The 17,580-nt window shown below is 37.3% G+C and overlaps 1 protein-coding gene across 1 annotated transcript; it reads left to right on the top strand.

Moving 5' to 3' along the window:
* The first annotated feature begins 77 nt into the window (after nt 1-77).
* Nucleotides 78-9,299, top strand: LOC143286939 (uncharacterized). Its single transcript, XM_076594907.1, has 2 exons — nt 78-213; nt 1,007-9,299. Exon 2 carries the CDS (start codon nt 1,057-1,059, stop codon nt 1,996-1,998), a length of 942 nt encoding a protein of 313 aa, XP_076451022.1. The 5' UTR covers nt 78-213; nt 1,007-1,056; the 3' UTR covers nt 1,999-9,299.
* The last annotated feature ends 8,281 nt before the right edge of the window (nt 9,300-17,580 follow it).

Genomic DNA, 17,580 nt, shown 5'->3' on the forward strand with positions numbered 1-17,580 from the left:
AGCCCTCGGGCTGGTCTGCATTCTTTGCAACGATTGGCTGATTTTAGTCCTGCTGACTTCTTAGTTTACGAGGCCATGTTTATCCTGTCATATCTGTGATAATATGTGTTGTCTGCTTCCAAAGAATGAAACTTTAAAGATGGTAGCCACCATTCGTGTTCAGTACAGGGCTATGTTGTGAGGTGTGCAAACGCTAAATGCTTTTGCAAAAAGGTTTGTTTGCATGAATTATTGAAAGATTTTGATCATCACCATATCATATGCAGATTGAGATTGTTTTGATTTGCAGACGATTGTTTTGTTTTCGTTGAGCCAACATACCTTTTATCGGTTTCGCGGGCTGGTGTTTCATGAGTGAGGAGGTGGAAGATGATACAATGCTTAAAAGTATTACAAAATCGGCACAGTGGGCTGAAGGATTCTTATTAGTTAACGTGTTTTTTTCGGTGTGTGATACCATACCATGTGGGTACGGATGCTAATTTGGAATTTGATCCACATGAACACCAATCCAGAAACCATTCAGGACAACATTAGAATGTAACCTTACTTTGATCTGTTAAAAGACAGAGAACTTCGCCACGAAATGTCTCACACATTTGATGGAACGACAACTCCCCGCTCCCCCTTTTTTTTTCTTTTTTCTTTTTTTTATTACTTGAAATAATCTTAGGGAGCACAGTGGGGTTGTTTAACTTTGTTTTGCATATCTTTTTTGAAATGTTAGGATAACGATTTTTAAAATCTGCCACACTGATAATATACCTGTCAGTAGAGCCCTACTATTTCTCATGGGCAAAAAATGAAGTAAACATTTTGCTTGGAGCTTTTGATATTGTCAGGAACTTGTTGATGATAACTCCTTGTTATTAACAGTTGATAACCAAGTTTGAGATGACGTGGGGCTTGATTACTGAAGTATGTTGTCTGTTGACATGCAGTTTAAAATGTTCAAGAACAAAATAAAAGCAGTTTTGATCAGTTTCTGTTGATATGTCTGTAACAGAAGCAGAAGATCTGGATATTTGCCCAGTCTACTACTTTGGCTGATCCAGGATGACAGCAGTGTTGGCAAAGGGCAGTCCTACAAGGGTGACTGACATCCGTCCTGCACAAACAACCTTTGAGACATCCAATCGCTATGTCCAGTCCTTTCTGGAATATGACTTATTTTCTGCCATTGAGACAGGCTGCATCAATGGTGTGCGTAGAGTCCTGCTTTCCTACCCAGACCTGGACCTCAACTTCCACATAAAGAACACCACACCCTTATCTCTGGCTCTATACAAGAAACACTTTGACATCTTTCATTTGTTCATGAGGCACAATGAGCGAGGACAACGCTTGGACTTGAACATGATCAGCAAAGATCATCTTGGACGAGTAGAGCCTCCAATCATCACTGCCTGTCGTCTGCATTTCCTGGAAGGGATCATGACATTGATTGACCAAGGTGTGGACATTGACTGTCCTGACAGCCAAGGACACACCGCACTGCGAGTCGCCGCCTTGCTGCAGATGCCTGATTTGGTGGACTATTTGATTTCCAAGGGTGCTAGTGTCAACAGGCCTGACCGCTTCAGATGCACACCACTGCTTGCAGCTCTGATGTACCGTGTCAGTTCCATGATTATCAAAATGCTTATAGTCCATGGCAGTGTTCTGTACAGCCTTCACACTTCAGCAGAGCGTTGTCCTCTATTTTGGGCAGCCAAGCATGGGAACTGTGAAATAGTCAAGCTGGTGTTGCTGGCCGGAGTTCCAGTGGCCCAGGTGCGCACAGTGAAAGCCGCACTGATGAACAGTTTCAGTGTGGACGCTACCATCATGGAGTTGCTGGAGGCAGAGACTTTCTTCCCCCCTACCCTCCAACACATGTGCAAGTGTGTGCTGAGGCACACAGTCTCGTCCTTGACCTCAGGGAAACATTTTGTCAGACGTATAGAGGCCCTTCCGCTGCCAGTATCCTTGATCCAGTTCCTGCTCCTCAACAGATGATGGACATTGACTGCACAGACATATTATACAGTGGACTGCTTGCTTCGGTGACATTATTTTTGCCTGGTCAGGTTTAGATAACTTTTGGGGGGGAGTTGGGATAGGGGGTGCTTTTTCTGCTTTCAGTAAACCGTTTTTTATTTGTATTTTTTAATTCTTTTGCTGTGGGGAACACATCAAGCAGCTTGCCAACATTTACAATGAAAAGAATACACTACAGGCCTCTTTATATGTTTTGTTTTTGAAAATATTGACCAGAAATAGCAGAATTGGCAATTTTTGTTTGCTTACTTACTGTTACAACTTTTAACAGCTCCATTACACCTACTGTATCCTCGTAACTGTATGGGTTAATACAACTAAATTAACAGGTGACCCTGCAACCATTGATATTTACAATGCTAAATCTTTGTCCCAATATCAGTTTTCATTTGTTTTACTTGTCATTCTGGAGTAAATGCAAATGAGATAAAGACTAGAGGGGAAACTGTCACAAAAGATGTAGAATATTTGAGTTTGATTTTATTTAAAAATCAAGATTCAATTAAAAGCATGACACCAGTTGCAATTAACAACAATAAAATTCAAATGCTGAGCAAACAGGAATAATGAGTAGTACTGTTTCTAGTATTAGTAATGTAACATTACTGGTATTATCAGCTGTATTGTGGTAATGTAACATTAGGAAGCATGATGGCAGAATGGTTAAGAAGTTTATTCAGTGTCCATGAGGGTCTTGGTTCAAGTTCAGCTCTTGCCCTTTCTCCCAAGTTTGACTGGACGGTCAGACTGAGTGTTTAGTCATTAGGATAAGAAGATAAACCAAGGTCCCGTGTGCAGCACGCACTTGACACACTGAAAAAGAACTCATGGTAACTAAAGTGTTGTCGTCTGGCAAAATTCTGAAAAAGAAATCCACTCTGATAGGTACACAAATTTATATAAATGCACGCACTTATGGCCTGACAAGTGCGTTGGGTTAAGCTGCTGTCAGGCATCTGCCTAGCAGATGTGGTGTATTGTATTTATGGATTTGTCTGAATGCAGTGATACCTCCTTGAGATACTGACAATGGAAATGAAAAAATATAACATTTATAACTAGTAGAAGGCAAATGTCATTTTGAATCAGTGAGATAAAGCCAATGATCAGTGAGATAAAACCAATGATATGATAGTTTTGTAGTGGCTCATTAGGTTGACAGAGTCATGAAAATGTCTTTAGTACATAAAGAACAGGATGTATAATGAATCTATGAGTGAGTGTGAGGGTTGGGGATGGATTGTGAGGGGACTGAAAATTATTGCCAAGAAATATACACATGAATAAACTATTGACATAAAAATATCTATAAAGTGCAAGCCAGCTGAAGTCTGCAACTGTTGTTCTTATTATGTCAGTATTTACTAGAGAAGGACGGAATGCAGACAGTAACATTGTGGTGTGTTTGGGGATACCAGCCAAAAAATAAAATAAGAAAATAGAAACTGCATTCCACCAGCTCCCCTTTTCCTGAAACATTCTTTAACCTCTTCAGTGCTGGGAATTATTTTAACTTGTGCTTCCCATTTGCCAGGAAGTTTTGGGATGCAGATGTAATAATTAACAAAAAATTATAGCACTCGAGCTACTGCATGAAAGTATACATCACCCATACTTTTCAGATTGTTAGTACATTTAATATAATGATATATATATACCTCCTTCATTTGCAATTCCTGCCAGTGCCACACCCACTCACTTCATGCTCACTTTCAGACATTATCAGAGAGGTTAACAGTGACCCAGTTGACCCACAATGCAATGTGGTTTGGGGGTGGGGGTGGGGTGTGAGCACTGTTCATAAGTTTGTTTGCAGATTAGCTGTTTGATCAATGAGCATGCTTTTCTAAGACCATGCTCTACTGTTTAGTGTACATGTGATTCACAACTCGCCCGCCCCTTCCATCACTCTCTCTCTCTACCTCCCTGCCCTGAATAAGTGGATGGTTTGGATTTGAGATCAACTCTAGGACAGCCACAGAGCTATACTCGACCTTATGCTCCACTTTCTCACCTTTGCTAGCTACATTTCGCTCTTCAGTTACCCACACCCTCCCTCCTCTCTGCAAATCATCATTCAAACTTTCAGTCATATCACGTGAACCATCTGACAAGATTTTGCCACACCGAGCACTGGATTTATCACTGTCAGTGACTTGTAAAATTTCTGCAACATCTTTCATGGCAAAATCTCAAGTCCCTAGGGTAAGGTTCTGGTTCATCGTCAATTATTTTGAAAGCATCATGAGAGCAGTATTGACAATAACATCCAGAAATTATCATACAGAGCGTGATTGGTTGTTGCTCCTTGCGGATGATTAAAGTAGATATATCAAGCTTTCTGACTGGTGGCTGTTGGGGTACATCAGTTTAAAATGGAACTGTGAAAAATCCAAAAATAATGTTGACATATATGTACGACATGAGCCAAATATTGAAGCATTTTTGCTGATGCACATGTGTCATGGGGCACTGAAGAGTTTAATGGATTTAATGGGGAGCTGTGGTGGGGGTGAGGGGGGGGGGGGGGTTAATAATTTACTGTTGCAGTCACAAATCTGTGAGTTTGATTCCTATGTTACCCATGTTGATCCTGAATAATTCTCAGCAATATGCATAACATTATATGCTTCCCCAACCCCTCCCACCCAACAGGTTACATGATGTACAAAATCAAAGTCAGTGTAGTTTTTGTACAGATGCTTTTGCAGCAATATCTAACTGAATTATAAGATTGGATTTGTACATGTGTATATGATGGATGGTTGGTTTTGTATGATTTTCTTTTCTTTTTTCCTTCTATTTTTTTTGTTAGCATGCCTTTTCTTTCATGTACTGTAAACTACCTTGTAAATGTCCAGTATCTAGCAAACATCCATCCGTGATGTTGGGTTGTAAACTGCACTGGGTTAAATACCATGCAAACAAAGCCACAAAAAAAGAGAAGAAAATTACCATGAACTGTCAGAAATTCAGTTTGCTATTAGTGATCATGTTGTTTTAGAAAGCATTGCAGATTAGAGAACAGTATGAAATGTTGATCTGATGTGTCGTTGAAAAACCAAGTTAGAGCATGACGTTACTCCATGACGCATTCTCTTGTTTCAATAGCTGTTTTGTTTTCACTAACAGCCAGCCAGTGCTTTATAATAAACTTAAGGATGTAATGTGTCAAAGCTGGGGTGGGCCTTTACATGGTAGTTAACAGTATAGTACTGTTGTGGGATAGTCATTTATATTTGTGTCAGTGCATCAGTTTTCTTGTATAGTTTGTCACTTCTATAACAGGAGATGGGTGTGCTTTTTGTTTACAATTGTTGTTGATATATTTGCCTGCTTCATGATGAATATGAACATGCTTTTTTTTTTCCTTTTTTTTTCCTTTTTTTTTGTTGTTCACACTGGAGTAAATATGTATATATTACTTTTGTCAGGCTCATACTTGTCTGTAAGGTTTGGTGTAAATTTTGAGTATGTTTTTTTTTTCTGGGAAGAAGAGAGTTGGCACTTGTTTTATTCACAGAAAAACAATGAGTTAGCACTTGTTTTAACTTTAAAATAAACCAGCCAGTAGTGCCTAGTGTAAGAAAGAACTGAGGCAACTGCAGTATAAATTTTGAAGAACTGTTTCTGCATTATTAAGTTGATGGAGAAAACTATGAGAGAATATTGGTTGTTGGTTGTTTTTTTTTCCAAGTCACTTTTATACACATTTTCTCCCCACCCCCCCCTCTCTCTCCTCCTGTTATCACGACCTGAGGCTAAATAAAGTCATGTTTGGTATGATGTTTTCCTTAAAACAGGATTGAGTAGGTCATATCTACTGTCATCAACTGATCAAGGAGTCTGACGTTGTCCTTTGTTGTACATAGGTATAAGTGGGTGTGTGTGTGCGTGTGTGCGTGCGTGTGTACATGAACCTTTACCTAAATCAGATATCAGTGACCCTAATTTTGAAATATTACCCTCCACCCCATTTTCCTTCTGAGCTCCTGATTTCATCTTTTGCTAACCCCGTCTCCTCTTCCACTCCCATGTCTTCACCACCTCTGAACCTCTCCCTATCATAGCCCATTGTCTTGTGAAGCTATTCCACTCCCCTCCTGATATTCATCATATTGGCAGAATCAGGACATTTGTCCAAACATTTCATTGCGTTTGTATGTAAGAGAGAGAGAGAATTGGTCGAGGATAAATTTTGCTGGTGCTTCTGTTGTTTTTGAACACTGATAATTGTGGTGGTCTTAAAACTCACTGTTTGTGTTGAATCTTTCTTCTGTGCATTTCCATTGTCTGAATGGAATTGGTAAGGTACATTATACTGTTTCAGTGAGTGCTTTTATTTCTTTATTTCATTGACAGGACTAGTATGGTGCATACAAGTATGGTTATAAATCTTCCCACAGAACCACTTGAGACATACTGTTGTTAGATGTATTCTTTTTTTCCACATTTATTTACTGCTTACATATGATATATGTAAACTTTAAAAAAAAAAACACCTCTCATCTGCAGTATTTCATTTGTGTATTGATCTGTTTACTATGAAATTGGGGTTGTAGATTGATAGAAATGGAATGTAATCTCACATTTACATTTATGTTGATTTGTTCTGCTGATATACAGAAATAATTTACTCTTTTCTGTCCTGTCTTTTTTTGTTTTCCCGCTTCAGCAAATCAAAAGCAGTTTCAAGACTGGCAGTCAAACAGTATTGATAGTTACTATATTATATATCATGTTTTATGTCCTTCAAAGTGACACTTTTTATGTTTATGCTGTGGCCATACAAAATATCTCTCCTATTATTTTCTGTATTTTTATGTAATGATCTTGACTGATGATCAATTTAACAAAAAAAATATGCCTCGGAGATTTTGGTGTATTTTATGTTAAGGTTTTATCAAGGTTTGTTTACAGATTTTAGAGAAATATGTCCTATTATGAATTGATTTGAACATATTACCTGTCACAGTGACCAAACACTTTACCCAGTTAACTTGGTAAGCCTGGCATAACAAGGAAAGAAGCCAGTTTATTTCATCCTCCTTTCAAGTGGCATTAATGTTTAAGAATTTTTGACAAATAAGCACAGACTATTTAATAACTTTTAAGTTTATTGTTAGCAATCAAAAATTATGATGGAAGTCAGAATGCTAGATGAATTTTAATGGCTCTAGACAATGTTGATCAAGTCTTTGCTGGATTTGTCAGAGTTAGCACTCAAATTGCCAGACTAATTGAATGGTTTTGGCAAGATGAATTTCTTGCATGGGATGAGTTGTGGGATAACCTCATTTGATGTGTTCTCAGTCCATAGTAATGGAATGACATTGTGCAGATATTCTTGCTGTGTGTACAATTGCTATTTTATTGTAATAGAAGCAGTACCTTAGAACAGCAAAAACAGTTATAATAATAATGGTATTTATATAGCGCTGAATCTTGTGCAGAGACAAATCAAAGCGCTTTCGCACCTGTCATTCACACGCATGCATAACTCTAAAACTGTAGAAAACAACAAAAACAGTTGAAGTTAAATGGTTTAAAGAGTGAACAGGTATCAGCATAAAATTGTCCAGAGGAGATTAAGTCTCACTGCAATATGCTACATAATTATATACTTGTATACACAATATGCTATTCTTTTCTCTTTATTCACCTTTTATGTATCATTGACTGATTGACCCATAATCTGAGAAACGGCAGTTACCAAAGATTTAGTGGAATGAAATTGTTACTGACTTCTTGATTGGCGAAACTGTCAGTTACTGCTTCATTGCTCAAAATTTACTTAACTTCCAGACCTGCCTGATTTGAATACTTGTGAGGATGTATATCACTGTGTATTTGGTCATGCTTGAATTTTCAAAGAGGTAAAGAAATATTGAACTGGATATCTTAGTTGGACAAATTATATCAACTGATGTGCTTGTAATGCTGACCATCACCACACTATCACTCTTTTTTTTTTCTGAATGGATTGCTACGTATTTAGCTGCATGTCCAGGTTTTACTATGAATTGCTTGTACATTTGCACATGTGTGTGCTTGTGTATTAGAGTTTGTTTGAGAAATTCAATAAAGGAATAACAAATCCGTATATATTCTTATTATCATGCATGTATTCATGATAGAAATACACATTCTATGTTATGAACAGATATAGAAAAATCTGAAATCAGAGAAAATTCATGTTTTTTAATTTTAGCATCTTAACATTTTAACAACATTATTAGTAGATTTTATGATGAATCCCCCATATTGTTGTATTTCTTTTCCTCTTGCAGCATGAAGTCATATGGACTTATAGAGACTGGATGACAGTGGGTAATGGAATGTATCTTAAAACAGCAACTCATACTCAATCTTTATGATGTAGTTGATGTGTTTCATCAAACATCAGGTTTGTTAGGTAGTTTTCTGTTACTATGGAGAACTGCAATAACATTCAGAGGACAAAAGTGAGAGGGTATCTGATGGAAGAAAGGAAGGGGGTGTTTCTTCTGTGTTTGCTGGCTGCAGCTGCAATGTTTACTCATATTAATGAGTGATCTTTTATGTGTTTGGCTGTTTTTACCCTGCCGTATAGGTGGCCAGACTCCATTTTCAGGGTTGTGTGTTCAGGGTATATGTTTCCATGACCAACTGAACACTGACATGGATTATGGGATCTTGAACATACGTTTTGGATCTTCTATGCGTGTGTACACATGAAGAGATAGATCATAGAGGCATCAGCAGGTCAACATATTATTTTGGAAGATTGGGAAGAAAACCATCTCTACCCTTGTCCCATCAGGAAGAAAACCATCTCTTCCCTTGTCCCATCAGGAACCGATACCAGGTTCTAACCCAGGACTATCAGATTGGAAGCCCAAAGCTCTAACCACTTGGCTATCACATCCATCATGTTTGATCATGGGAGAAGAGGTAGGTAAGATTGGGAGGGTGGGGGTGAGTTTTTCTTAAAAGAAAAACAATAGTATCTTATAAAGCTTATGAACTGACCTTAACTTGTTCAGATAAACGGAGAATGTTTTACGCACAGTTAAATGTCCATGATCATTCACACAGTGATACTTCTACAGTCTAGTATGATAAGAAGATGCAGTTCAAGGCTCAACATTGCACATCAGACTGTGCCTGGTGCATTTTAGGGAGCTAATGGGAATTTTCATAGGCATGTTTCATGCAAATAGGTTTCATTAAAATCTTCATATATATATATATATATAGTGAACCGCTTTTTGACAATTATTTTCTCAGTGATAGAGAAACTGTATTCATAGAAATTTTTCACACAGTAACCTTAGGGTATCATTAACAAGTCTGCAAAATATCTAAAAGTTTGGATGCAAATTATGCGAGTATTGTCAAATTCAAAACAGCATGTCAAAAAATCCAATATCAGAGGAAAACTCACTTATTTCAGTTTATGCTCATTGTGGCCTCCATCTTCCTCCATGACTATACGAAGCCGTTTCTTCCAAGTAGAAGTGCTTTTACATATTTCTTCCACCGATATCTCCTCCCATGGCATAATTATCTTGTCCTTTAATGCGTGCTCGGTCAATTTGTCTCTCATTCCCCGGTAAACTTTATCCTTTAGAGAGTCCCATATGGCATAACCCAGTGGGTTACAGTCAGGACTTTGTGGGGGCCATTCATCCTTCTTGATGAATTCTGGTGTAGCCTCCTCCAGATGGGTCTGGGGTACCCTACTTGTGTGTGAAGGAGCCCCATCTTGCTGAAACACGTAATTGTTTCTAGGATAAAAACACCTACAATCCGGGAGAAGATTGTCATCCAGTAACTGAATGTAGCTTTCACTATTAACCTTGGCTCTATCAGTGTCAATAAAATGGGTGTTTGTTTTTCCTTTCCAGGATACACCAGCTGAAACCATTATCTGTTTTGAAAATCTAGAAGTCTCATGATAGAGGCAACATAGCTGAATTTCTCATTTTCGTTTCCCAGAAACATGATCGTTTTGGCGATTTTTAGCCATCTCTAACGTAAAGTCTTTCTCGTCTGTGAAAATGATCCTTTTCACATCAGTGGCCGAGTAGTGGTCATTCAAGTTACGGCAGTGAGTTCTTCTTTTCCCTCTAACATTTTGGTCCCTCATTGTTACCCATATCCTCTTGAAGGGTTTCAGCTCCAGTTCTTTCACCATTCTTTGCACAGAAGACTTGCTCACTTGTAAATCGCTTGCAACTTCTCTAAGAGATTTGTGGGTCCCTGGGTTCTCCTCCTGGGATTGAATCAGTTCCTCAACACGGTCCTTGTTCTCCTCTGAACATGCAGTCTTGGGTCTCCCACTGCCAATTTTACGTGCTACTGACCCTGTAGTGCATATTTTAGCGATTATTTACAGTGACATGACTCCACCCCTTGCCTGGAAATTCCTTTACGATCCTTCTTTCACCCCTGCCTTTCTCCTTGAAACAGTTTTCAATGGTAACCTTATCACTTTCACTCAAAGGCATAGTTGATCTTTCCAAACTGAAACTTTGGACAGAACTGATTTTGGATACAGACGACAATAAAAAAATAAATAAATAAATAAAAAAAAGAATCAATAGACTTGACACCCAGGCAGGCTATTTTTAGACTAACACTGACTGACAGGTGCCAACACCGGGCAGCTGGCATGAACATGATGAAGGTCACATTGCACAGCTCTGATACTGGATTTTTTGACATGCTGTTTTGAATTTGACAATAGTCACATGATTTGCATCCAAACTTTTAGATATTTGGCAGTCTTGTTAATGATACCCTAAGGTTACTGTGTAAACATTTTCAATGAATTTGATTTCTCTACCACTGAGGAAAATACTTGTCAAAAGCAGTTCATTTGGGGGGGACACCCGATATAGATATATATATATATATATATATAATCATCTTTTGTGGCTGATATTCCTAGATAAGAATATGAGCTGTGTTAGTTCACAACTGCAAAAGCGGACTGCTCTGTTGTTGTTTTTTTGTTTTTTGTTATCTGTAATTTAAGATTGCTTTGTAACTACAACAGCATAAAGTGGGTTGTTTTGTTGTTGTTTTTATCTGTAATTTCTGTTGGTTGCTTGTTTGTATCAACTGAAATTATTCTCAAGTTAGTGCTGCTTGCCGTCTGTAAGACAATTAATGTTGATGCAAATGCAGTGTGAATCATAGAAGTCAAACTAAATGATTTAAAATGTTTTTATACCAGATACTTTATCACTTTGTTGAATGGAATGCTATTTGATTATTAATCAATGGATTGCCATGTTGATGTAAAAGAGTAATGTATATCAATGTTCTGGTTAGTGCATATTTATTGTTTTGATATGCTACTTTTGTTGTTTATTATAAGGTATTAATTTCTTTAACCATTTTCTCCCTTGCACTCATAAATAAAAACAGACAGACACAAATAGGAATGTACATTGTGTGTCTGAACATGCCTACTGTGTGAGAGGGAGAACACAAAATAAACAGAAAGTATTCCATGTGTGATCAATGTTTGGTTATTGGCCTTTTTCAAATGAATGTATGGATACAAGTATATATGAACTTTACAGTGAATTTCATTAACTGTATTGGACATTAGTGTGCAAGTGCTACACAAATGCTGATTGATGATCAACACATAGAAATTCATTCTGTATGAGGAGGGGAAAAAAAACTTGATCCCATTGTAAGATTTTCCATGTCATGTGGAAGCAGAAATGAATGTAGCAGAGTTGTAGTTCTTTGCACCTCCCCAGCTTTCTGCAGTCTGCAGGTGAACACTCAGCCAGTCACCCCTTCCGCTTGAAGAGCTCTGCACACTCAAAGGCACATGCCATGCTATGGACTGTCTCTTGTGTCAGGCTGAGATAATTGCATGTGCACCTGTTTCTGATGACCTCCCCTTGCAGGTGGCCACAGTTCTCAGTTCACAGTTCTTCTTTCCCTGTTATCTTCCCTTTTCTTGGGAATGCTGTTGTGCTGAATGGACCTTAGCAGAAGATCTCCCTGACATGTACAAACACCATGGCAGCACTATAACAGTTTGATACAGGCCTCAGGATCCAAGCATTGTCAGTGTCCAAGAAACAATACTATCAACACAGTTGGTAATTTGTGCATGTCTGTTTGATTGTCAGTACAGAAAATAAACTTGGCAGTTTATGTCTGTGTCACTGTCTACACAGATACTGATCCTGGTAATTTGTGCACATCTATGTCACTATCAATACAGACACTAAACTTGGTAATTATGCGTGCTTATCTTTGTCACTGTCAGTATGGACAATAAACTTGGTGATTGTGCACATCTTTGTCACGGTCCATAAAAAACATTAAAACTGGTGATTTGTGTGTATTTTTGTCTTGGGTTATTAACTGAAATACAGTGAAATTTATACATGTGTTTTAAGTCTCCCTGCTGTCAAAATGATCCTGTTCAGTATAGAACTTCCTGAGTCAATAATGTATTTGGCAATATCAGATTGTTTCGAAAGTTTACTAGTGTACATGTGCATAGATTTGTATTGTACTGTTGTATTGTGTATGAATGTGTATGTGTGTGTGTGTGTGTGCGTGAAGAATATTAGGCCATCTGTAAGTTCTTGCTGGACTTGTCAAAAAGTAAAACAGTCAATACAACTTTTTTTCTTAAATTTTTTTTTTTTTTAATTATTTTTCTTTGTATCAATTTCAGGTTCATATAATGTAGAGATTTCTCCTGTGTATTATAATAGTGCTGTGGTTTGCATTACAGACGTTTAAATTAAAAAAAAAAATTGATCATTGTGGGTTTGATGTCTAAATATGTAACTTTTTTTTTCCACTACATTTGGTTTGAATCTGCAGTTAAGGCACTGTGGACTCAGATGCGAAATCCAGGGCTGAGTTATGTAACTAGAATGTTGCACTGATTCCCCCAACAATACTGCAGTTGCCTGTGTCCCCCTAGAAATGGTTGACACATATTATGAAAAGTTTTGAGCACAGTCCAGTCATGCAATATCAAACCAAAACGAATCAGCTCTACACTATCAGCGTATTGTTTTGAATCTGATTAATTTTGAAATTCAGAGGTTTCAGTCAGTTCTGAAATTCAGTGGATGTCCATCAGTTCAAGCCACATGTGACCAAGACACTCATTTAAAAAGAAACCACAGCACAATGACAGAAGACATTTAGATCAGCAGTGTTACAACACATCATTCAAGGTTGGTTATGAGGACTTTAGCCTAAACTGTAAGAAGGAGGATTGGAATACAGTTTCCATCAGACGAGAAAATGAAGGGAATTGTGCTACCGCATAATGTGATGTGACTTTTTCATCATCCAAGGTGCCAAAAGAAAATATTTTCACTTTTTTTTTTCTTCTTATAAGTGTTGAAATATTTTGAAAAAAAATTTCTCTTTCTTGTTTGCCTATATGGCCTTTTTTATGTATTTTTGGTTTGGCTTTGAAGCATTGGTTTTCTCATTTTTTTTTACAATTTTTTGTAATCTGGGGATGATAAATTAACTGGAATGGCTGGCATCCTCAGCATGGCGTAGCTAAATGGTTGGGATATTGTGTGATGAACTGTGTTTTGTGGGTTTGTCTTGATGTTTTTTGGGTTTTTTTTTTTGTAGATGTGACAGTTTTGTGTTGATGTGGTTGAGCATTTCTGTGGTTTGACAGTTCTGATATGGCCCTGTGTGGTTGGCTGGACTGTAAGTGTAAGCAACAAGAACAAGGAAAATCTTTCATAGAGATTTGTGTTTGTGTAAATTGTACGATAAATTTGGATTTCACATTTGTTTTAAGCCTTTATGTGTAGTTGGTATGGTCCTCTATGTAACTATTCTCAACATGCACAGACTGTTTAAAGCTGCTTTCAGTGGCTTCAGTTCACAACCCATACAGTTTGAAAGTATCGGAACTGACAAACAGCAAACACTGTGACATTTATACACACAGGCACACTGACTTCTGTGCAGATATATACATATTTCTGCCTAATCTTGATTTTGGTGGATTATTTTACTTTACTGTTCATTGGGTTTTGTATTGAAGGCATTGTACTAAAAGAGAGCCTATGAGTGTTGATGAAAGATTGTGTCATCATCATTCATTGTACAACTTGCAGTTCAACAGCTATCAGTCTGTTGTGGTTCTTAGTACCCCATGGGTCATGTTTGGGTGTCAAATGTTTCATCAAGTGGATTGTTTTGTATGTGCTCTGATTGTACATTGCAGCTTTTGATTGTTTGCTTAAGTCTTAACCAGTAAACTATTTTGTGTATGTTCAGCTGAAGCCAGAATTTGTCTGTTAATGACAAAATGCCTGTGATGCCTGCTTAAAAAAAAAAATATATATATATATATATCTACAAACATGCTTGTCCAGATTAGCAGCATACTGGTTGCTTTTTTTCATTTATCTTTGGAGTGGGTGGGTTATTATGATAACTGGTGAACATTTCTGCTTTGGAACATTTATACTGTTGTGAGTGTGTTGCAATGTGCTGCATGGACCGTTTCGTTTCCATGGGTTGTGTCTGTTATGTGTCCAGGTATCTTCTATACAAGTGTACCTGCTGGTATAAGCATCCATACTTGTTTGTCATTCAGGTGATTATCAAAATAAACAGCATGTATTGTTTTCATAGTTTGTTTTCATAGTTTGTTTATGCCTCTGTGTGCTTGTGCGTTTGTGTGCACACATAAATATGTGCATTTGTGTGCACTAATGAATGTAGACATGTGGGGATGGTGGAAAGTGTTAAAATGAATATCTTTTGAGACAAAACGATCAAAATTAAAACCATCAGCTCTTCAAAATATATGGTTTATTTGTTATCAAGACATTAGTTTAACATGATCACTTCGATAGTAATGTAACAAAAATATGGGATAAGCTTACATGGACATTTTGTGGCAAAACAAATTGTCTTCCTTGTTTCCTTTTAATATTAAATCAGAAGTGCATGGCTGAACTATAAGTGTTAAAGTAGCAATCATGCTTGTAGTTGTATATTCAAAAAAAAAATTTTTTTGCAATACCAAATAGCATTGAGTAACGTGCTGGGTTTGGTAATTCCATAAAACCAGAATCTCTACCTGGGAAAATTATTGGTATTTCAGTTGAATTGTCTCCCCCCCAACCTCCCCTCCATCCCCCCCCCCTCCCCCCCCGCACCCCCCCCCCAAAAAAAAAAAAAAAACCCTTTTTTTTTTTTCAGTGTAACTGGGTGTTGTTTTTAAGGCTTAAATATATCTTTTTTTTCATTTATTCATTGAGGCAGACTGTCCAAATTCAGCATTCTTCCTTTTTTTTCTCCACTGATTGTGGGAAGGAGAGGGGGAAGCAATGGGATGGAGCCTTTTTTTTCTTTTTTTTTCCTAATCCATCAACAGAGTTGTCTGGACTTTGGATAATAGCAGACTGATGTACAATCTTAAACAACAATAATATGTAAAAAAAAATAATAATAATAAAAAAAATAATAATAATTAAAAAAAAATAGAGAGAGAGACAAAACATTCAACAGTGTCCATTTAAAATTTCATTTGAAATAACTTGAGCAAGTCATTACAAATTAACATAATTTGTATCAACTTGAGCAAGTTATTACAAATGCACATGACAAAAACAAACAAAAGAAACCAAACCTGTTCCACAAGTCAGAGAACATTGACTATTGGGGGGAATGTACTAAAACATTAAACACACAATTAATGAAAAACGATTGCCAGTTGATAAAATTTGTCACTAAAACCTAAGCATTCACACAATCTTAATATAACCTTGAACTCGATAAATTATCTCATCATCAAAGAACTAAGTTTGGGAAGTTTCAGTTTCAGTAGCTCAAGGAGGCGTTACTGCGTTTGGACAAATCCATATACGCTACACCACATCTGCCAAACAGATGCCTGACCAGCAGCATAACCCAACGCGCTTAGTCAGGCCTTAAGTTTGGGAATCTTCTGATCTTCCACATACATAAGAGAACAGCTAAACATAATCATATTAAAAGATGAAAAGCGACAGTTTAAAATTTACATCACTTTGTGAAATGAGGATCATAAAAAGAAATATGAAAATGAAATTTCATCAATGGCATGAATATGCTCGTCTTTGAAAGAGTGTGTTCACTTGTTTCAAGGTAACAGTTGACTCCAATTGCATGCAACCAAATTTTGAGTGGTAATACTTTCGATTAACATCTTTTCACATATGATATCCAAAAATAATTTTTAGAGTGTGTGCATGTGCGCGAGTTCATATGACTTTCTGCACCGTTACATCAAAATTGCAGGAGGAATACTGTTGCACTCTGGGAATCTCGTGCCCAAATGTGATAATATGTGGGATCCATCTCATCATGAAGATGCCTGTGCTAATGCTGAGTCTGTGGGAATATTGTGTCAAGAGTTCTGATGCTCACAAAATTTAAACAGAAAAACACAGCTTTTTACCTGTATAACTTGATGAAGTCTGTTAAGGAGAAAAACAAAAAGAAAACAAACTGGTAATGCCAGAACACCAGAAGAAACTCCTTTGAGCCTTTGTGTTGTTGCTGACATACCATTTTCTGTGACAGCCATATCATCCAAACCCTGATATCCTTTGTGTTCCTTTCAACACCTTCTTCATCTCCACATTTACATTATATGTATTGGTCTAAACACATCAAATGCACAAAAATACACAACAAAATGGAAAATAAACAAGGACAAATGGGAGGCAAAGTTGAAATTATGCAAATGTGGAAATGCAAAATCATACATTTTAACATTCTTTTTCACCTGTATAATCATGTTGATGTTGCAAGCTTTCAGCCCCCTCTCAAGAATTTCAGAATTAAAATGCTTTGACATCTTGGGAAGCAAAATTAATGGGGGAAATACATACTGATACATCTTGGACATGGAGAAACCAACTTCAGGGAGAAAAATCAAGAAGCTTAGGAATGCAGTTATACACAAATGCACACAGATCAGATATGTCATGACCACCTGAAAATCAACAGTGCAGCATTTGTATCATGTACAGCTCGACAATCTTGCTTCTGAATGTGACAAAGGACAACACTCTTTCTGAAGAAAGGTTCATGAGAACAGAAAACCAGAAAAACAAACTACAGGAACAGTTTCCATGCTTTGTGACTGCACAAACTGAAGTACTTGACCATTTATATGCTTCTTATCAGATAAACTGAGAAAATATTATGTTCTGCCATTTCTCTTTTCTGAAACAGAAGCAAAGAGCCGAAATGCCCATAAACATTTGTCTGACCATATGAAAAATGTTAAACATTGCAAATGTAAGAAAGCATGGTTATGTACACATGAATTAAATAAAGGAAGGAACATTGGCATAATGTCCATATGTTCCCTGAAACACTTTGAAAGAAGTCAGCATCCATAAAGAATCAGGTAACAATCACATCTTCACCTGGTGTGCTGCACCTAGCATTCTGCAGAGGACAGAGATTCTCCCCATCAGTAACAAACCTCCACCAACAGTTTGGGACAGAACAGAATTCCATGCACCC

The sequence above is a fragment of the Babylonia areolata genome, chromosome 1 (genome assembly GCF_041734735.1).
Source record: "Babylonia areolata isolate BAREFJ2019XMU chromosome 1, ASM4173473v1, whole genome shotgun sequence".
Lineage (NCBI taxonomy): Eukaryota > Metazoa > Mollusca > Gastropoda > Neogastropoda > Buccinidae > Babylonia > Babylonia areolata.